Source organism: Colletotrichum paranaense, assembly GCF_030867605.1.
Source record: "Colletotrichum paranaense strain IMI 384185 chromosome Unknown Scaffold_1.1, whole genome shotgun sequence".
NCBI classification, from domain to species: Eukaryota; Fungi; Ascomycota; class Sordariomycetes; order Glomerellales; family Glomerellaceae; genus Colletotrichum; species Colletotrichum paranaense.
Window position 1 is genome coordinate 4,567,760 of NW_026848959.1, and position 16,935 is coordinate 4,584,694.

Here is a 16,935-nt window from a genome sequence, read left to right on the forward strand (position 1 = left end):
CCCTTTTCACAATCTTCAGCCCACCTATCTTCTTCAAAATCTCATTCTTTGCTACTGGCTCATTCCCTTCAACCCTTCCATCGCCAGCGTCTCAGCTATGTCACTCCTACCACCCTTCTGCCTAATCGCTGAAGCAGAGTGGTCAGGCAGAATCAAGGATCGAGCGAGCCCCGAGTCACAAGCCCCACACCCCTGTCGCCTTGAGAAGTATATAATGGGGGGCAGTTCCCCCTTCATTCCGTCAAGAGAGAAAGCAGCGCTGCAGCTGGCGGAACATGTGGTCTTACTGAATCAACCCATGCTCTCAGCTCGTGTTCTGTATCCTATGTTGGAACGACTCTCTACTTGAGCTTCTTGCTTGTCATTACCAAGTGTTTTGTTCACTTGGTAGCCATGTCGTCTTCCATCAATCCAACGTCCATTCCATCCGTCTCTGCTCTGCGGCATCAGCTCGGATATGGCGACTCTGACCCGTCGAATTGTCAGTCAAAATTATTCCAAGACAGCGTCCGGGCTTTCCGCAAGACCTTTAAAACCAGACAAGGCTATGAAGGCAGTGCGATGTACGAGTGGAAGTCTCCAGAGCATCAAAGTGCTCTTGAGGAGATGGCCCATGAATTTCTCGACCGTGACGGAAACGGAGCTCGACTTTGGCCGGATGAACATGCCCAAGGCAGTGTTAAGAAGCTCAAGTATTCCCGTCATGGCACGAAGTAAGTAATAACGGCAATCCTGTCTCTTTAAGAAAGACAATTGGCTGATAAGTTCATGTCTCATAGAATCAAGCGAATCCTGAAGCAGCTCTTTTGGAGAATGAACCTGCAGCAGCACCGCAATGGCAAATACAGAAAGAACAAGGTGAAGACGGGCAACGTCCACACACGCACTCTTGATGGGAGAGGTAGTCACGAGAACCCCATCGATGTAGATGAGATTGAGGAGTCACTCGAGAACTCTAGTGCGGTTGGAATGCCTTCCACCTCAAGGTGAGTGATCGGCATCCCGCACATACTGAGAGTATTCTCCTTACATTTGATGGCGTAGCTCGACCAAGACAGATAAGGCGGCTGCTCCTTCAAAAATTGTCGACCCATACGAATTAGACTCTACCTCGGAAGAGGTTCAAGGGCTATTGCAATTGCAAAGGGGAGTTGCCACAGACTTCCAGCGCGAACCCGAAGGTCATGGCCAAGAAGTCGAGAATAATTCCGTAAGCGAAATTCGTCATGTAGAATTGTCACGTAGTGTGATTCTAATACGGGATACTTGATAGAACGATCCCTACAACCTCACTTCCTCGACTGGCCCTATGGAAGATCGTCAATTGGCGCCCTATGCTGAAATGAACCCTTCCGAGCCTCCTCCCAAGCGTCCGAGGGTTGACACTATGCAGTCTCTCCATCAGACATCGAAGAAGAAGCGAGATGAGGCTCCGGTCGATCCCCAAACAAGTCTGACTTCGCCGCGCAAGCGCAATGCGCCTCAACGCGATGGGATTCTAACAGGCGAACGACTGTTTGAGGCCTTGCAGGCAATGGATAAGGACTCCCCTCCGGAGATGGACGCCGGCGCCATGTCATCTGGAGCCCACCTAGAAGTTCCTGGCGGCTCTGTCACTGGTGGCCAAGCGGAGTCGGATCTACATATGGGGGAAGTCAATGCGGAGGATGTCGAAGAGAGAGAAGATTCTGTTGACGCATTCATTGATGAAGCGACCAAGCAACTGTACGTCGAAACTGATACGCGTTCAATTCAGCAAGATGAGGTTATCAGCAGCACCGAAGCATCAGCGCCAGTTGACACGTGCCCAACGAGCCCTACTGTGGAACACAAGAAGACAGTCTCTTTCTTGGCGGACATGAGACGTTCACAGACAATGGCTGTAGAGCCAATCGAAAATGACGGCTCACCTCAGACCGCACCGTTGCGTCAAGCGCGAGTCAAATTCGTATATCGCATTATCACTCGTTACCCGACTCGCCGGAGCTGCATCTGGAAGCCCAGAGGAAGCTTCCGGACCAAGACGCTGGCCGAACTAGAAAATGAGCTTCCTCTGGAGTTTGAGCGATCCGAGCTCAAGTACCTCCTTATTCGACTAGAGGCTCGAGACACTCATGCGGATCAGATAATTCCCTGTGGAAGAGAAGACGAATTCGATGCTCTGAAACGACATCTTGTAGACTTCATTCGACATTGCGTTGTAGAATCGCTCCCTGGAGAGGAGGTCTCTGTCTTTATTGACATTGAGCCATTGCCTACTCTGGATTCGACGGAGAAATCCTCGGAAGTAGAGCATATTATGTTTGATTGGTGACGGATCTCGACTTGAGCTAGCCTTTGTAGCGTTGCGGCCTCGTGTTTTCCTTGCGTACTAACTTGCGACGAATGATGAAGTTCCTTGGACAGGACAGGATTGGTTGTGATTGCAACAATTCAGGACATAGGGAATGCCCAAGTTGCAGATTGTGGAAATACACTCTCTTGAATGACCTGGTAGCGAAATACAGAAAGACTCAAGAACCTCTCTGCAAACTCCATGCCAAAACTTGGCCATGTGGTTTAACACACGATTGATGCATCTAGATGCGTAAAACGCTGGCATCCGAACATCGCCAATCTCCCGCCGGCACGCAAGCCTCTACTACCGTTGTGCACAAGAGGCCATTAACTACCACGTAAACACATGTACCAAGTAAGATCCAATGGCGCTGTGATTAAGGGGGCATCGTACCTATCGATGGGCAGTAACATAAGGCTTGTCAGGTTTTCCACGTATCAGACAACGACATCATGTCAATGCACAGACTTCATGTCGAAACATCAACATCATAAGGTAGCTCAATCCCATTCAGGCGTTATCTCAGGGGCTACAGGGCCTAGCCCAGGCGGAATGAGCATTCCCAGGCTTTATTCTAGCGCCCGCTCTGGGCGCATCGCCTAGCGACCTATAGCTGAGTCAACCCACGAAGTAGTTCATCCCTAGTACTTCCCAGGACACGATCGACCTTCTCCACGCTGTAAAATGCCTCATTGTAGCACACACTAAAGGTGAGCTTCCCCCGGAAAGTCCACAAATACATCTGGAAATCACCAGTCATCATCGTGGAGCTCACCCAAAAGTTGGACACCTCCCAAGCTCCATACTGGCGTTGCAGATAATCGTCAACAACTCCCATGCTGGACAAAGACGGCGTGCTGCTCGGTGGCACGCCGCCGCTCTCAAGGATCTGTCGCGACATGGCCATGTAAGGGGTTAGGTAGCCAAAATCATTGTCGGCGAAAGCAAAAGGCGCCTTGTACTGCTGGTGTAGGGACTTGCTGAGAGCATCAAAAGTGTTGTCCTTGCTGAGGTCCGCTGCGAGAGGCAAGGCGGTTTGAAGCGACCCGATTGAGTGCTTGTATGGGACGAAAGAGGAAGGGAAATGGCGACGCAGGTCAATGGTGGTGAACTGAACGTAGGATGAACCGTCTTCACCAGCTTCCGACTGGAGTTTCTGCAAGCATGGAATTTCAGCATTCATCGACTACCAAGGAGTAGCCAGCAGCAAACATGAACTCACCTGCGTTGTCAAAGCAAGTGCAGCGTGCCAAGCTGAAGTAACGCTGACCCCCTTTTCCTTGCACGCACTGATGATTGTAGAGGATGTCTTTTCGTCTACCTCGAGATCTCTATGGACTGGTCTTTGCGGGGTAGTTGTGAAGTCAACTCCAGGTAGTCGAATAGGTTTCTCTTGTTGCAAAACACGCTGGAAGATGGACTGCGCATCGGCAAAGTTCTTCTCTGATGGTGTAGCCGAGACCCCCAACCAGTCGTCGTACGGCTTAGAAAGGTTTGGTGCTCCAGATGTCTCGTGATGCGTCTGAGAGTTGTCATCTGGCAGAGCTGCCAGTGTCGTGAACAGGGCGTGATACAAGTACAACATCCCTCGCCCGTCAATAAGAGTGTGAGGTGACTGGAGTAGAAGTTGGTTGGAGTCTCGAACATAATGGAGCGTGATGTGGAATTGGCTCTTGAACGCAGAGAAGAGTTCATCGGCGGTTGTTCCGTCGTGAACTAGGAAGCTCTTTTGCAGCCATTCGTCTGTGATGGCATCTTCGCCAACTACGATCTCACGTGAAGCTGAATCCACAACAGCACCAGCGCAGGGAAAGTCCTTCGCTACGACCTTCCAAGCTCTGCGGATCGAGCCTTCCTTGTCAATGCTCTCGTCTTGGTTCTGAAGTGTCACGCTGCAGCCGATCATCCAGTGGACCGGATAGCCTTCGGGAGACGCCAAGCTCTGGTAGAAAGACTCCATAGAGCCCAATTGACGACGCCAAATGCCATCTTTGTTGCTCCACGGAAAGTTCACACCGGAAGCCGTCGCGGGCTTAGCGAGCTTCTCCGATGCGCCGTTTGTGGAAGCCGGCCCGGTGGCCCCGGCCGCTTCTGTCGCCATCCTCGCGGATGAGATGAAGTTGAGTTGGTCGGAAGTATGAAGTGAGAATAGTGAGGAGAAGAAAACTTGAGAATTTCCTGGGGCCCTGGCTACTAGATTACGATACTCCTCCTGTCCAACATAAAGATTCCAAGGGACAGGCATGTGAACATGATGCAGTCGATTATATGATGTGATCAAGCCTAGCTTAGGCAGCTCTAGAGATGCCATGAGCCAACGGTCAGCAGTAATTATTTGGTGTTATCGTAGTAATGGTGGGGAATGCACCGAATGTACATGACCGAACAAGAAAGCCACCGAATAGGGCTGAAGGAATTGAGCCGAAGCTGACAGGTCTTGGCGCCCCATTCGGACAAGGCCTATAAATAACCGGAAACTACTTAGGTCCTTCACAAGGACGAGACTCGATATACGTCACGAAGAGCGATGGATTGTGTTTGGGAGATTCCTCTCAGGCCGTCAACAGAGACGCCCCCAGGAATCGTATCACATAATGTGGTGAGGAAACCCTGAACGTAAATTTGCTCCTATGACGAACTTTCCTTCCTCGAAGAACTGAATCACTCCAGCAAACCAGATGTCAGATCTGGTGAAGCTTAGGTCCCGTACGGAAGATAGTGACCCGTTTACAAGTAGTTATCTGTAGTCATGGTTCCATTGGCAAAATAAACTATAGACCATCGTTTGAATTTATGTAGACAGTGGACTGGTTTACTATGGTTGTTGTGTATTTACTACATGTATCTTGCGTACAACTATCGGAGATATTGCTCTTAGGCACTTCCCACCTTTACTACAAGCTTCTGCCCCCTAACCTGGCCTGACTTCAACATCTCAAGACCTTGAATCACTCCTTGCCAACCACCGGGAACTTCACGTGCCGGGTGGCATTTCAGACGTCCCTCGTCTACCAAAGTCTGAACTTCAAGCGCCCACCTGGCTCCCAGGTCAAATTTGGACTGGTCCGCATCACGGTGGTAAACTCCATTAAGCTTTACCTCGCGGCCCATGACCACATATGTCATTGGCATATCCATTTTGACTGCTTTTCTCGTTCTCCACTCATCGGGAGCATGTTCGAGGGATGCATACCTCGCTCCAGCGCGACCCAGAGCTGTGAAGCAACATTTCACGGATTCTGGTGTCGTGATGCAGTCGATCGCAGCTCGAATGGAGCCCTTTGTTGCATCGCGGATCGTCTCTCCGCATGTCGGCGAAGAGTAAGGTGTTGTGGAAGCCGCCCCATACTTCTTCACAAGAGCCGCGGAAGCTGGGGAGCAGGTTGCGATGGGGTCATAGCCAGCACTGCGGTGGAACGTTAGTCTACTTGTTCGAATTCTTGTCCGCCAGGATTCCAATCGCACGTACCTCGATAGTAATTGGCAAGCCATAGTGCCGGTGGCTGTGGCACCACCATATACCAAAACAGGTACGCGAGTCCCGTCAGACCGCAAGGGAGCAGGTTTTGATGGAGTGCCTGTCAAAAGAAGGGAGTCCTCCATAGCTAGTGCCACAGTCGCCCATCCGACTCCTCCAAGAGCTGCCCCTTCTAGGTCACTCCATGAGTCTGGCACCCGAACAAGAAGGCGTCTATCTTGGATAAGGTATTCAGCAAACGCTCCAGAGTCTGGGTTGCCAGGATTTGAGCCGTGCATGGGACCACAAACTCGCATCCCGACACATGTGCTGTCGACTGCAGGGCCAGCTGCGACGATGGTGCCCATGAAGTCACAGCCCATAATGGCATTGGGTACGGGATGGTAGTCTGGCATCTTGTAGTCAGTTGGGTTCAACGCAACAGCAGAAACCTTGACGAGGACATCGTGGGGCTCTCTGATTTGCGGCATGGGCCGGTCTCGCGAGACCAGCGGCGGGCCTCCGCCATTGGGAGATTGAACAAGAGCTGAGATTGTCGTTCCTTTGGCCATTTTTGCGACTTTGTAGTTCAATTTTACCATCTACTGACATCAAAAACCATCGTCTACACACTGCCCTCTTTTATTGCGATAGTCCTGCGCGTGTACCATGGTATCTTCAACTCAGCCCTTCTATGCAGGGTCCTTGACAGGCTTCCAGATATCTCCAAAGCTGATGCGTCGGTTTCCCGAAGGATTGGGTCTGCATATCATCCCCTGTTCGGATACAAGTAGGTAAGCCTCCGAAGAACCCTCCGAATCCGGGCTCCGAACCGAAGTGGGCCCGGCGGATGGGGACGGCCCCCAGCGCTTACAAGTTCCCGAAGCCGGATCCGAGTCTACTTGTAGAACGATCCGAGAAGGATGTCAAACCCCACTCCTTCTGCTGCACCAGACTCGGCCAATTCCATCCGGTAAGCGAGCCGATGTTCCGGAACCCTACGGCGGGAAGCTTGTGAGAGTAAGACAACGGCCCACAGTTGGCGAGAGCCCTGCATGAAGTGTCATGAAGGATTCTGAGACCATCCCGTTCTAGGCTCTCATGATCTCGGTCTCGTCCAGGCTTCCAAGTCATCCCATTTGCGACGCTGCTAACTCGCTGCGCGTCGACCCCCACATCCCACCTCCCACAAAGTCCCAATTTGACTGAACTGCCTCGAGTACTGATTCAGATGATATATCTCATCCAAGGGGCAGAGTCCGAAGAAGCGCTGTTTATATTGCCATTTTCCAAGGCTTCGTCTGTCATTGCTACGACGGAGGAGCATCAGGAACTCTAAGCAATCATGGCCTCCCCAATTCCCTCGGCGGGCTTGCCCACGACTTTGGCCAGCAACTTGACTGATTTCGCCGGCAATGTCGTCAGCGTGATCAGTCCGTACATCCCTGATGCCATCAAGTCCAACCTCAACTCGCTTGCGTCGTCCAAGTTGACACAGGAAATGACAAAGAGCTGGAATTGGGCGGCGTACTCTACTCTTCTCATCGCAAGCATCTACGTCTTCGACTGGGGAGCGAAGTCGCGTCGCGACAAGAGGCTTCGCGATTTCGGCTCCCCGCCTCCTTTGGTTCCCTTCAAGGCGCCTTTTGGTATGTACTCACACCTGCAGAGAATTCATTCAAAGCTCACAACTTGATGCACAGGGATCGACTTGGCTGTGTACTCCTTGTACAGATTCTTCAAGTTCACCTTCTTCGAGCTTGTCAACAGCTGGCTCGAGGCCGTACCTGGCCGTACTGTCGAGATGCGTATGTTCGGCACAGGCCTCATCTTCACTGATGAGCCCGCCAATATCAAGGCCATCATGTCAACAGAGGTAAGCTTGGCGATTTATCTAGGCTGAGATTCTAGGGATCGGGGTTTGTTGGATGCACGACAACTGACAACGTGCAATAGTGGTCCAGCTTCGGAAGAGGCGAAGTCACCAAACGTATCTGGGGAGATATGCTCGGAGAGACACAGATCTTTGTTGGTAAGTTGCTAAAGCTAATCAAATCTTGTGAACTTGGTATACTAATGTGGGGTTACAGTGGACGGAGAAGACTGGCACAACAGCAAAGAACGCATTAAGGGGCATGTAAGTGCACTCCCTTAGTCGCATTTTGCCACATCTCAATTCTGATCTTAACGATTTCGACTCTTCAGGTTATGAAGATGCGCTCGGACGATCTTGTGATCACCGAGAAGCATGCACAGCAACTCTTCAAACGTTTCGACGTCGACAAGCCCATTGAAGTCTACGATGTTGCCGACCGTTACCAGCTCGACGTAGTCTCTGAGGTGTTCTTTGGAGAGTCTGCCAACTCCCTTACTGGACACCATCCTTTCAGAGATCCCATGGAGACTCTCCACCCCATCAACACGGCGCGCATGTTGTTCGGAAAGAATGCTTACTACGTCAAGGACAAGTACCTGGCTCCTAAGGCTTTGAAGGAATTGAATGGATACACCTCGGGCATTGTCGATCGCGCCTATGCGAGAGACTTGTCGAAGAAGTCGCCTGAAGATTACAACATGTTGGACGATCTTGTGAGCCAGAAGAAGAGTGTCAAGGTAAGTAAGCATCATTCAGGGGCGAAGGGAATCATTCTCACGGAGGTTGCAGGATATCAAAGACTCCATGATGACCATCATGCTTGGTGGAAAGGTAGATCAATTCAGTCGGACACTGTGAAGCCCCTGACTTCTGACTGATTATTCCAGGACCCCTCAGCAATTCTTATCGCCTGGGCTATCTTCCTGATGGGCAAATACCCAAACGTTATGAAGAAAATGCAGGCCGAGGTTACGCAAGTGTAAGCAAATCAATCTGTACCGGATCAACTACGAGAGAGACTAATTCCTCTTGTCAGATCTGGCGATAAGCCACCTTCTGCATCTGATCTCAAAGAGATGACTTACATCCGACATGTCATCAACGAGACCTTCAGATTGTATCACCCTCGTAAGTAGTACTTGAGTAGTCCATTGAGTGTCCGATGATTAACCATAACAAGTTGGCATGAACGTTCGGATGGCCCTGAAGGACGCCACGTTGCCGATCGGCGGTGGAAAGAGTGGAAGAGACCCTGTCGCAGTTCCCAAGGACACAACCATCAGTAAGTGGCACTACGTAAGAGAAGCTCTGGAGATGAAGTAGCTCATCCAAGTACCATCACAGTCTACTCTCTTGGTGGTCTTCAACGCCGCAAAGACATTTACGGCGATGATGCGCTCGAGTTCCGACCTGAGCGATGGGAGGGTGCCAATATCAATCGCTGGCACTTTATTCCGTACAACCAGTAAGTCTTCAAACTTCCTTCAGACAACAATTCTCAAGACATAGTCAAGCTAACATTGATGATTTAAAGTGGCCCTCGTCACTGCTTAGGTCAGAAGTTTGGACAGCAACAGATGGAGTACATTCTGGCGAGAATTTGCCAGGAGTATCAAGAAATTCGGATTCCACCTGGCCAGCCGGAGCAGCAGATCCGCATTGAGTTGAACTTGAAGATGGCACATCCTTGCATGTGTGAGTTTGTCAAGCAGAACAAAGGCAACTAGAGTTTTGTAGCTAGATGTAGACCACCGCGTGTTATGCGTCCGTGGGATTTGGTTTCAACTGAGTCTTGTTTACTCATACATTGTGAGGCGTTCACAGCAATACGCGATGGTAGTTGACCTGCCGTCTGAGGAATAGCCATTTTACTACAAATCACGGAATAAATGACCATGAGTTCAAAGAAGCGGACCTTGTTGATTCGACAGAAATCTGCCATCTGATTAATAGGTCTGAAAGACAATTGTAACGAATGATCACAACTAGAACTCTTTGCGTTCTTTCACATGATATTCTGCTAAAAGATGCCGAAACTCTATTGATGACTGACGGAATGTTTGGCCAAGGAAAGAAATTGCTTGTAGTTTTGAGTTTCACGTACTCGAAAGTTTCAATTCATGTTATGCAACAGGGTCGAAGTACTTTTTACATTGACGCTGGGAACTATCTAAGCCTTCGAAAGGGGTATTACGACTACCCGGAGGCGAGAGGCACGCGGCTTCGACTCTCGCCCATCTGCACTGTCCACTTGCCAGCCCACCCTTCTCGAACTCGTACGCGCATGCCGACATCCTTTATAGGCGGCGAAAGGGTAGCAAGATCCGCATAATTGACAGCTGGATTCTTGTCCCAAGATCCATGCATGGGTGATAAATCGGCCCTCATGGCAAGCAGCGCAGCTATAATGAGAATCTCGGTTGCGGCAAATTGTCTCGCCGGACATAGGTACGGCGCAGCACCCCATGGGACAAAGCCGCTGGCAGTCGAAACATCTCGCTCGCCTCCCTTCTTGGGTATGAAGCGATATGGGTCGAATTGCAAAGCTGTCGGGCCCCAAATGCCAGTTTCGTTGTGGATGACATTTCCGGGTACTTGGAGGTAATTACCCTCCTTCAAGAGGTATTTGTCGTCCAAAAGCGTGTCTGTCAAGACTTTGCGAAAACTGGGATTGACGTGGCGAGTTCTCTGAGTTTCTTGAAACACCGAGAGGAGGAGGGGGCACTGAGACTTGAGGGCGGCGACGTCAAGCACGAAGTCTCTGTCTTCCGACTCGACAACTGCGTGTTCTGTAAGCTCTGCTCTGACCTCTTCGAGAATTTCTTGTCGTGAGAAGAGTTCCCACAAGGTCCAATACAAAGTCGGCGCTGAGTTACTGAAGGAGGCAATGGTGAAGATGGCGGCTTGCTTAGCCTTGTCCGTACTAGATACCCCGGCCTCTCCCAGAACGCGTTGATGCTCTTTCATAAGATAAGAGCTCTCCTGGGGGAGCGTTTTGCAGTACCTGATGTATGACTGAAACACCTTTTCTCTTGCCGCATAACCTTTCTTCGTCACATCGAGCCAGCCAACCAAGTGGGCAGTAAGATATGTCATCCATTTCCTTAAACATATAGTTAGCATCGATATTGTATTTGAGACTATCAGAGAGGGTGGGAAGTACCAATAAGAGTTCTCTATGTCCTGGTCGAGAAAAGGGTGCTTCTCTCCATAGACGGCACAACTTGTTGCTTGCACAACAGCATGTCTAGCCCAAGACAACAACGGTACTGCTGCCTTAGCTGAAAGCAATTCATCGATGTCTATTAAGACTCTCTTGCCCATTCGAAGGCTCAGTTCATCAAGATGGCGGCCTGGAGCCAAGCTCATTTTCACCGACTGGCTTAGGTCATCGGGCAGACTGCCTCCGAAAATCTCGTAAGTCGCAGGAGAAGCATCACCATACTTTCGCGCAACGAGCTGGAGGAAAGGTCGGAAAGACAGAGCTCTGGATTGCTTCTGGATGAATGGTAGAAGCCGGCTGGACGCACTGATGTATACCTTGAAGTTGAAACATCCCAGGGTATAGATCTCGGCTTCGGTTGAATTGCTGTCGGATATTTGATTATCAGGTGCCCTTGATACTTCATCGCAACTCCAAGTGAATCAACGCACCTTGTCTTTCTGTAATAGGTTGGCCCTTGATTCATCAATCCCAGGACATGTCCGATAAGGGGAAATCTCGAACGTATCCGGACCGGCTCATTTGGATCATCTCCAGCGTTGTAATAGAAATCTGCGGCATAAGCCAACAGGGCTAACCCAGTGAAGGCGTACAAGATTTCGCGAAGCATTTTCCAAGTATCAAGGGCAATGACTATTCCCCATGCATAGGTCGCTCGTGGCTTTGTGCCGCTGGAGAGTCTTTAGGCCCGACAGTAGTCGGATCTAACCGTGACGCGTGCATGGATATGTGGATGCATACGTAGCATTTTGAAGGTTCTTTGGTTTCCAGATTGAATTGAAGAACGTGTCGTATTCCAAGTGTGGATCGAAGGATGCCAAGCCCTACGTTCATCCGGGGTTCAGAATCCTCCACGGGTGGGACATCGTCTGATTCAAACACGCCTTCTCGGTGCCTTTTTGTAAAGTGGCCGAACGAGGGCTTATCCGTATGTCCGTTTCAGGTCAAGACTTCGCTGACTGTGTCCGGGGTTTTGCTGACTGCATCGAATGGGTTACCTTTTGGGGCTGAGGGCTTACTACGAATCTATGATGCACGAGTGAGGTAGTCTGGTAGACTCAACTGTGGCTCTGTGGATGCACGGCATCATAACCGGTATACGCGGCCCGTACCACTCCCCGCATACCAATCCTCAACGGGTCTGTCCGAGACGCTAACCATTTTTTCACTTTGCCATACGAAAAAGACAAGGAATGGATAGATCTGGCTATGGGCCCCGGCTGCTGGACCTTACCAGGCAAGGGACTGCTCCGGTGGTGGGGAACTCCCGCAATGAACTCCTTCGCCGGCTGGATGGTATTAGCGCCAAGACTAAGCAACCGAGTCTCGAGAGAACCCACCTCAGATGCGACCCGTTGCCAAGGACTGCCCTCACTGCATATTCAAAGCAGTTGCCTGGAGCTCTGGTCGGTCAGATCGGAAGGAGAGGGGGTTTCTACGGATAATAAGCCGTAATTGTCTTGGTATAATTGGACATGCTACGCGAGTGGCGGGAAACCTAGCACCACTAGTCAGTTGTCGATGGAACCCCACGAATAACACATTCCTACAACCAGGTTTCGTGTGGATAAGGAACCTGTAGGATGCCCCAATTGCTTCTCGCTAGCAAAATGTCTTGGCCAGTTTCCTAAGCTGTCAAATTTGAGACAATTTCAGAGTTTCGACTTGCATGAGCGAGGGCCCTAGACGCCCAAGTAGTCTACCAAGAGAGCGTGAAAGTGGGCTGAAAAACGAAGAACGTACGTTTAGTCGGATTGGGAAAGCGTAGGATTCAGTGCCTGCGCACTAGAATGTCACATTTGTTCGTCTGATAATTGTTCAAAAACATAACTCAAATATTCCTTGAGCCTCCGAAGGTCTTGGCTCCCGCTCCGAATGACTTCAAATACACCGAAAGAGACTTACACGCGGAGCGACAACCCCCTGATCATATCGCACGGACGATTAATCGGAACAGCCTCCCGGTATTATGAACAACCAGACAGCAAAGAGATACGCTTGCGACCGATGCCGGGAGCAGAAGCTCAAATGTCCCCGAAGCCAACCGGATGGTGGCACCTGCGAGCGCTGTCTCCGTCTAGGTGCGATGTGTGTCACGAGCATCGGTCGGCCATTGGGACGGCCTCCAATACATGCGAACCACCGTGGCCAGGTCGAGGATAGTCGATCGCTGTACGGCGCCCGGAATGGTCGCTCCTCAACGCATCGCGGTGTGCGTGTCACAATGGGTACGGATCCTGCGACGACAACACAGAGCCAACCGCCAGATCCAGGCCCCTCGCAGTTCTTCACCAGCAATAGGGTGCTAGATCACGTTGATACTACCTCGACCATGTGGCTAGATGCATCAAATTTCCCGACTGCGATGTCAACATCCGACGAGCCCACCATACCCTCGTCAAGAGCACACTCACACGTCTTCTCCGACTTAAGCGTCCCCGATCTCGACTTCGGAGATCTAAACGACATGGCCGAACACTTGAACAGGGATCTTCACGAGCCAATGACGGATGTTGAAGACAAGCTCTCTGGTCAAAGCAGGATCGCCACACCTAGCACCTCGAATGCTGGTGACACGGGGGCCCATGTGGTAGGCCTCCTTGGCAGCCTTTCTCATCAATTAGCGGAACTCAAGGATCAGCCATGGGAGTCTTGGAACCCGCATCTCACAAAAGACGCATTTCAGCATGGGAAAGATACAGAATCACCAGGAGGCCGGGACCTCAGCATTTGGAACCGCGTTCTCAATGTTACCATGCGGTTCGCAACTGTCCTAGAGTCCGTGACCCCTGTGCCACCACCGGCACTATCTTTGACATTGATGCTTCTATCAACATATGTCCAGCTCGGTGAGCTGTTTGAGATCGTATTCAACCGCATGAGCAGGTGTTTGCGCGAAGGGTCTGGATCAGGGACATCGGCCGCGAGCGCGGCTCAGCTATTAGCGCAGCCCACAAGCATACAGCTCATGATGATGACTCAAGTCTTTGAGTATCAGATGCATACGGTGGAGCGACTAATGGGTCTACCTGCGGAGTTTCGAATTTGGGACCAACGAGATGGCACGAACGAGGGCGAGGCTGGGATTCTTAGTCGCTCAGAGACTTCTGAAATTGTTCGAGGTGTGATGAGACAAACGCGGGAGACTTTTCAAACTATTAGACAGGCTAGCAAACGGATCAGAGGCTCTAACACATAGACGATAGCAGCGGTGGCATGGAATTAGAATAGGAGAACTTAGAAATCATAGCCGCCTCAAGTTTTATTGTTAAGATCGCAGATCTTTTGATTAAAGCCACCGCGCCGTCACAATGAGTCAAGCCGCTGGTCTGTTTCCCAAACAAGTTTCACTAGAAAGAGGGAGAGTCCCGGATATCACAAGGAGCTGTAGCCATTATTGCAAGATCACCGCCTTCGTCGTCGTCATCGGTGTCCATTTCGGTATCTTTGAAGAGAAATTGAGACAACTCATTTCACACAAGTACCTTATCTACATACATGGAGTTGTTGCATTTGGGCCAAAGCTTGACTGGTACTTAGAATACCTTAGTACATGGACAAAACCGTGCGGAAGACTTAGCAATGTCTCTGATCATACCTTTCGCTCGAAAGGAGTAATGCGAACGTGCACCTTTGGCTTTTGCCATACAATGTAGAGTCGAAGATCCCGATCCCAGTCCATCTCATTCTTGTTCAAGAGCTCCCACTGGAACTTCCAGCAAAGCTTTGCGAACATGATGCGAAGCACGAGGTAGGCCATGGCTTGGCCAAGGCAATTGCGAGATCCGGCACTAAAAGGCCTAAAGGCAGCTCGGTCATCACCATCAAAAACGTGGTCATATTCTGCATGATCTTTAGGAAGCCATCGCTGAGGCTTGAACTCGTACGCCTTGCTGAAGTACTTCTCCGAGTGAGTCGTAGCATATGCGCAGGACGAAACAACGACCTGACTCTGAGATCAGTTTTGATTTCTTCACAAAGGAAATGAGAAGGTGCTGATGAGCAGTGACTGGAGAGTAGCCCGGATTACTTACGCCTTTTGCCACGTAGTTCCCATCAACAGTGTGACCAGGACTGATTCTTGGAAGTCCGTAAGGAACATTGGTGTGAAGTCGAATGACTTCCTCAATAGTAGCATTGAGCCAGGGCAGATCTTGAAGCTTATCCTCCGTAATATCTTCATACGACTTGAAAGCCGTTCTCAATTCGTTCTGTAGCTTTCTCATGACCTCATCGTTCGTTGTCAAGAAACACATACCCGCCGTCAAGACACTCGAAGATTCGTAATGATCAAGAATGAGATGGCCGGCTTGAGACACGAGGAAACCATCTGGCGGGAGCGCCTCCTCGTTCTTCAGGAATTGGGTCATGTAATCCAAGTCCTTGCGGTCGTGACGCTCCTCGACACGAGTTCTGATGAGCTTTTTACTCGTCGAGTGAGCTCTGAAGTAGCTGAAAGCCACTTTTGGCGGCAGAAAGACATAGGACAGTGGATAGAGCAGGGGAAAGCGGCGCATGACGTTGCGGAATGTGGCCCAGTGACCAATGCGCAACAGTGACTCTAAGATAGGGTGGTTTTGGCCTATTCGGCGATCATGTCAGTCAAGATTCCAGCGCAATCTAGTTGCAAGAGTTCGTAAGCACTGAGGCCCGGGTATCACTTACCAGACTGGATGTTTTTGAAATTGTGGCCGAGTGTGATCGAGCCACCAAGATCACAAGTGGCTCGCTCAAACCATGGAGCAATGTCGACACCCGCTCCAGTCGCAGGTGAGTTCTTGAGCACTTCGACAAACTCGTCCACGTCGGCATGAATGATGGGTTCATACTGCTTTAAAGACCGGGGACTAAATGCAGGAGCCAATTGCTTACGAGCAGCCCGGTGCTTGTCGATATCTCTCTCCGAGGCTAAGCCCTCGTACTTGTCCCCGGTGTCGAGCATATCAGACTTGACAAAGCCAGGCCGTCCATTGATGCTGCTGGTGTAGATGTCTTTCCAACTTTGCGTTAAAAATTTCAACATCAGGACAGGTCGCAGAGAACATACCTGTGTAGGCTTTGGGAGTTATGAAGACCAGCTCGTTGGGTGCAATTCTAACAACATCGCCTATTCATGTGAGAAAGTCAATTTCCCACCAGAAAGTGATTACGGCTCACCATAATTTTTGAAGGCTCGTTGCATTGCCCAAGGATAACGACCGGATAGCCTGAAGACAATAAATCAGTCTTGGCTATTTCCTGGGATGCACTCCCTTTGTCGAAGTTTGTCAACCTACCATTGGTATCCATACCAGACGTTGGAAACTGACGCAATTCTGGGTCCAGGATATTTTGCTAAAGGATGAAACCAAACCAAATAGATGGTTCGAATCACACTATAGGCTATGATCTAGAAGATGGTTAGACACTCTATAGTATGTGGAGTGGTTATCGAGGTGCAGAGGGTCACTAACACAGCCGAAGGCAATCGTGGCGTTATCGCGAGTTGCCCAACCCCTACCAGGAAACTCGAGATCCAGCATGGTGGCGGCAACAGGATGGATTGACGCGCCAAAACGGATTGACAGCCCGGCCCGATCAATTCCAAGTTTAACAGAATGCGGCGACTACATGTAAGACTTCATGTCTCCATCACGGATGAGTAAGGAACAAAGCCCTAGACCGGACATCCGCGCATTCCATAGACCTAGAAGCCTAAAGCGTGCAAGCAAAGTGAAAGACGTGGCGATGAACCTGCCTCAGCCGCCACATCCGCAGGTAAAGTCACCGACTCGGTGATCGGCTTCTTTCGCACAGAACCCAGCCTTCTCACTACCCAAAAGCGAAGTCTACGGGTCTCTGTCTGAAGGATTCCTTCTGAAGAATGGTTCTGGCCAATCGGTTTGCCCCCACGTTGTACTCGTAAGATCCTAATCAGGCCGTTCGGAGGGCTTTCTCACACCTTCGGAGGCATAAGACGTGATCCTGCCGGGCTGATCCTGCCGAACCCACTTGTTCCCGACGTGGGGGTGTAAGCTGGCCCTGACCGCGGATTCGGAGCC

At 50.5% G+C, this 16,935-nt stretch overlaps 7 protein-coding genes across 7 annotated transcripts; 3 read left to right on the forward strand and 4 right to left on the reverse strand.

Moving 5' to 3' along the window:
- Nucleotides 1-393: 393 nt before the first annotated feature.
- Nucleotides 394-2,314, forward strand: CPAR01_01585 (uncharacterized protein; the record flags this gene model as incomplete). Its single annotated transcript, XM_060485874.1, has 4 exons — nucleotides 394-713; nucleotides 780-986; nucleotides 1,045-1,210; nucleotides 1,274-2,314. 4 exons carry the CDS (start codon nucleotides 394-396, stop codon nucleotides 2,312-2,314), a joined length of 1,734 nt encoding a protein of 577 aa, XP_060356731.1.
- A 631-nt stretch (nucleotides 2,315-2,945) lies between these two features.
- CPAR01_01586 (uncharacterized protein) lies at nucleotides 2,946-4,439 on the reverse strand (the record flags this gene model as incomplete). Its single annotated transcript, XM_060485875.1, has 2 exons — nucleotides 2,946-3,494; nucleotides 3,561-4,439. 2 exons carry the CDS (start codon nucleotides 4,437-4,439, stop codon nucleotides 2,946-2,948), a joined length of 1,428 nt encoding a protein of 475 aa, XP_060356732.1.
- Nucleotides 4,440-5,212: 773 nt separating this feature from the next.
- CPAR01_01587 (alcohol dehydrogenase GroES-like domain-containing protein) lies at nucleotides 5,213-6,367 on the reverse strand (the record flags this gene model as incomplete). Its single annotated transcript, XM_060485876.1, has 1 exon — nucleotides 5,213-6,367. One exon carries the CDS (start codon nucleotides 6,365-6,367, stop codon nucleotides 5,213-5,215), a length of 1,155 nt encoding a protein of 384 aa, XP_060356733.1.
- Nucleotides 6,368-7,140: 773 nt separating this feature from the next.
- On the forward strand, nucleotides 7,141-9,398 carry CPAR01_01588 (cytochrome P450; the record flags this gene model as incomplete). Its single annotated transcript, XM_060485877.1, has 11 exons — nucleotides 7,141-7,444; nucleotides 7,499-7,671; nucleotides 7,752-7,827; nucleotides 7,886-7,932; nucleotides 8,001-8,408; nucleotides 8,461-8,502; nucleotides 8,559-8,650; nucleotides 8,708-8,799; nucleotides 8,852-8,953; nucleotides 9,016-9,136; nucleotides 9,206-9,398. The coding sequence occupies 11 exons, from the start codon at nucleotides 7,141-7,143 to the stop codon at nucleotides 9,396-9,398; spliced, it is 1,650 nt and encodes a 549-aa protein (XP_060356734.1).
- A 469-nt stretch (nucleotides 9,399-9,867) lies between these two features.
- Nucleotides 9,868-11,504, reverse strand: CPAR01_01589 (uncharacterized protein; the record flags this gene model as incomplete). The annotated part of the gene is made up of 3 exons (XM_060485878.1): nucleotides 9,868-10,774; nucleotides 10,835-11,260; nucleotides 11,326-11,504. The coding sequence occupies 3 exons, from the start codon at nucleotides 11,502-11,504 to the stop codon at nucleotides 9,868-9,870; spliced, it is 1,512 nt and encodes a 503-aa protein (XP_060356735.1).
- A 1,359-nt stretch (nucleotides 11,505-12,863) lies between these two features.
- CPAR01_01590 (uncharacterized protein) lies at nucleotides 12,864-14,093 on the forward strand (the record flags this gene model as incomplete). The annotated part of the gene is made up of 1 exon (XM_060485879.1): nucleotides 12,864-14,093. The coding sequence occupies one exon, from the start codon at nucleotides 12,864-12,866 to the stop codon at nucleotides 14,091-14,093; it is 1,230 nt and encodes a 409-aa protein (XP_060356736.1).
- A 393-nt stretch (nucleotides 14,094-14,486) lies between these two features.
- On the reverse strand, nucleotides 14,487-16,416 carry CPAR01_01591 (cytochrome P450; the record flags this gene model as incomplete). The annotated part of the gene is made up of 7 exons (XM_060485880.1): nucleotides 14,487-14,840; nucleotides 14,929-15,476; nucleotides 15,560-15,886; nucleotides 15,942-16,001; nucleotides 16,052-16,101; nucleotides 16,171-16,283; nucleotides 16,348-16,416. The coding sequence occupies 7 exons, from the start codon at nucleotides 16,414-16,416 to the stop codon at nucleotides 14,487-14,489; spliced, it is 1,521 nt and encodes a 506-aa protein (XP_060356737.1).
- Between the last annotated feature and the right edge of the window lie 519 nt (nucleotides 16,417-16,935).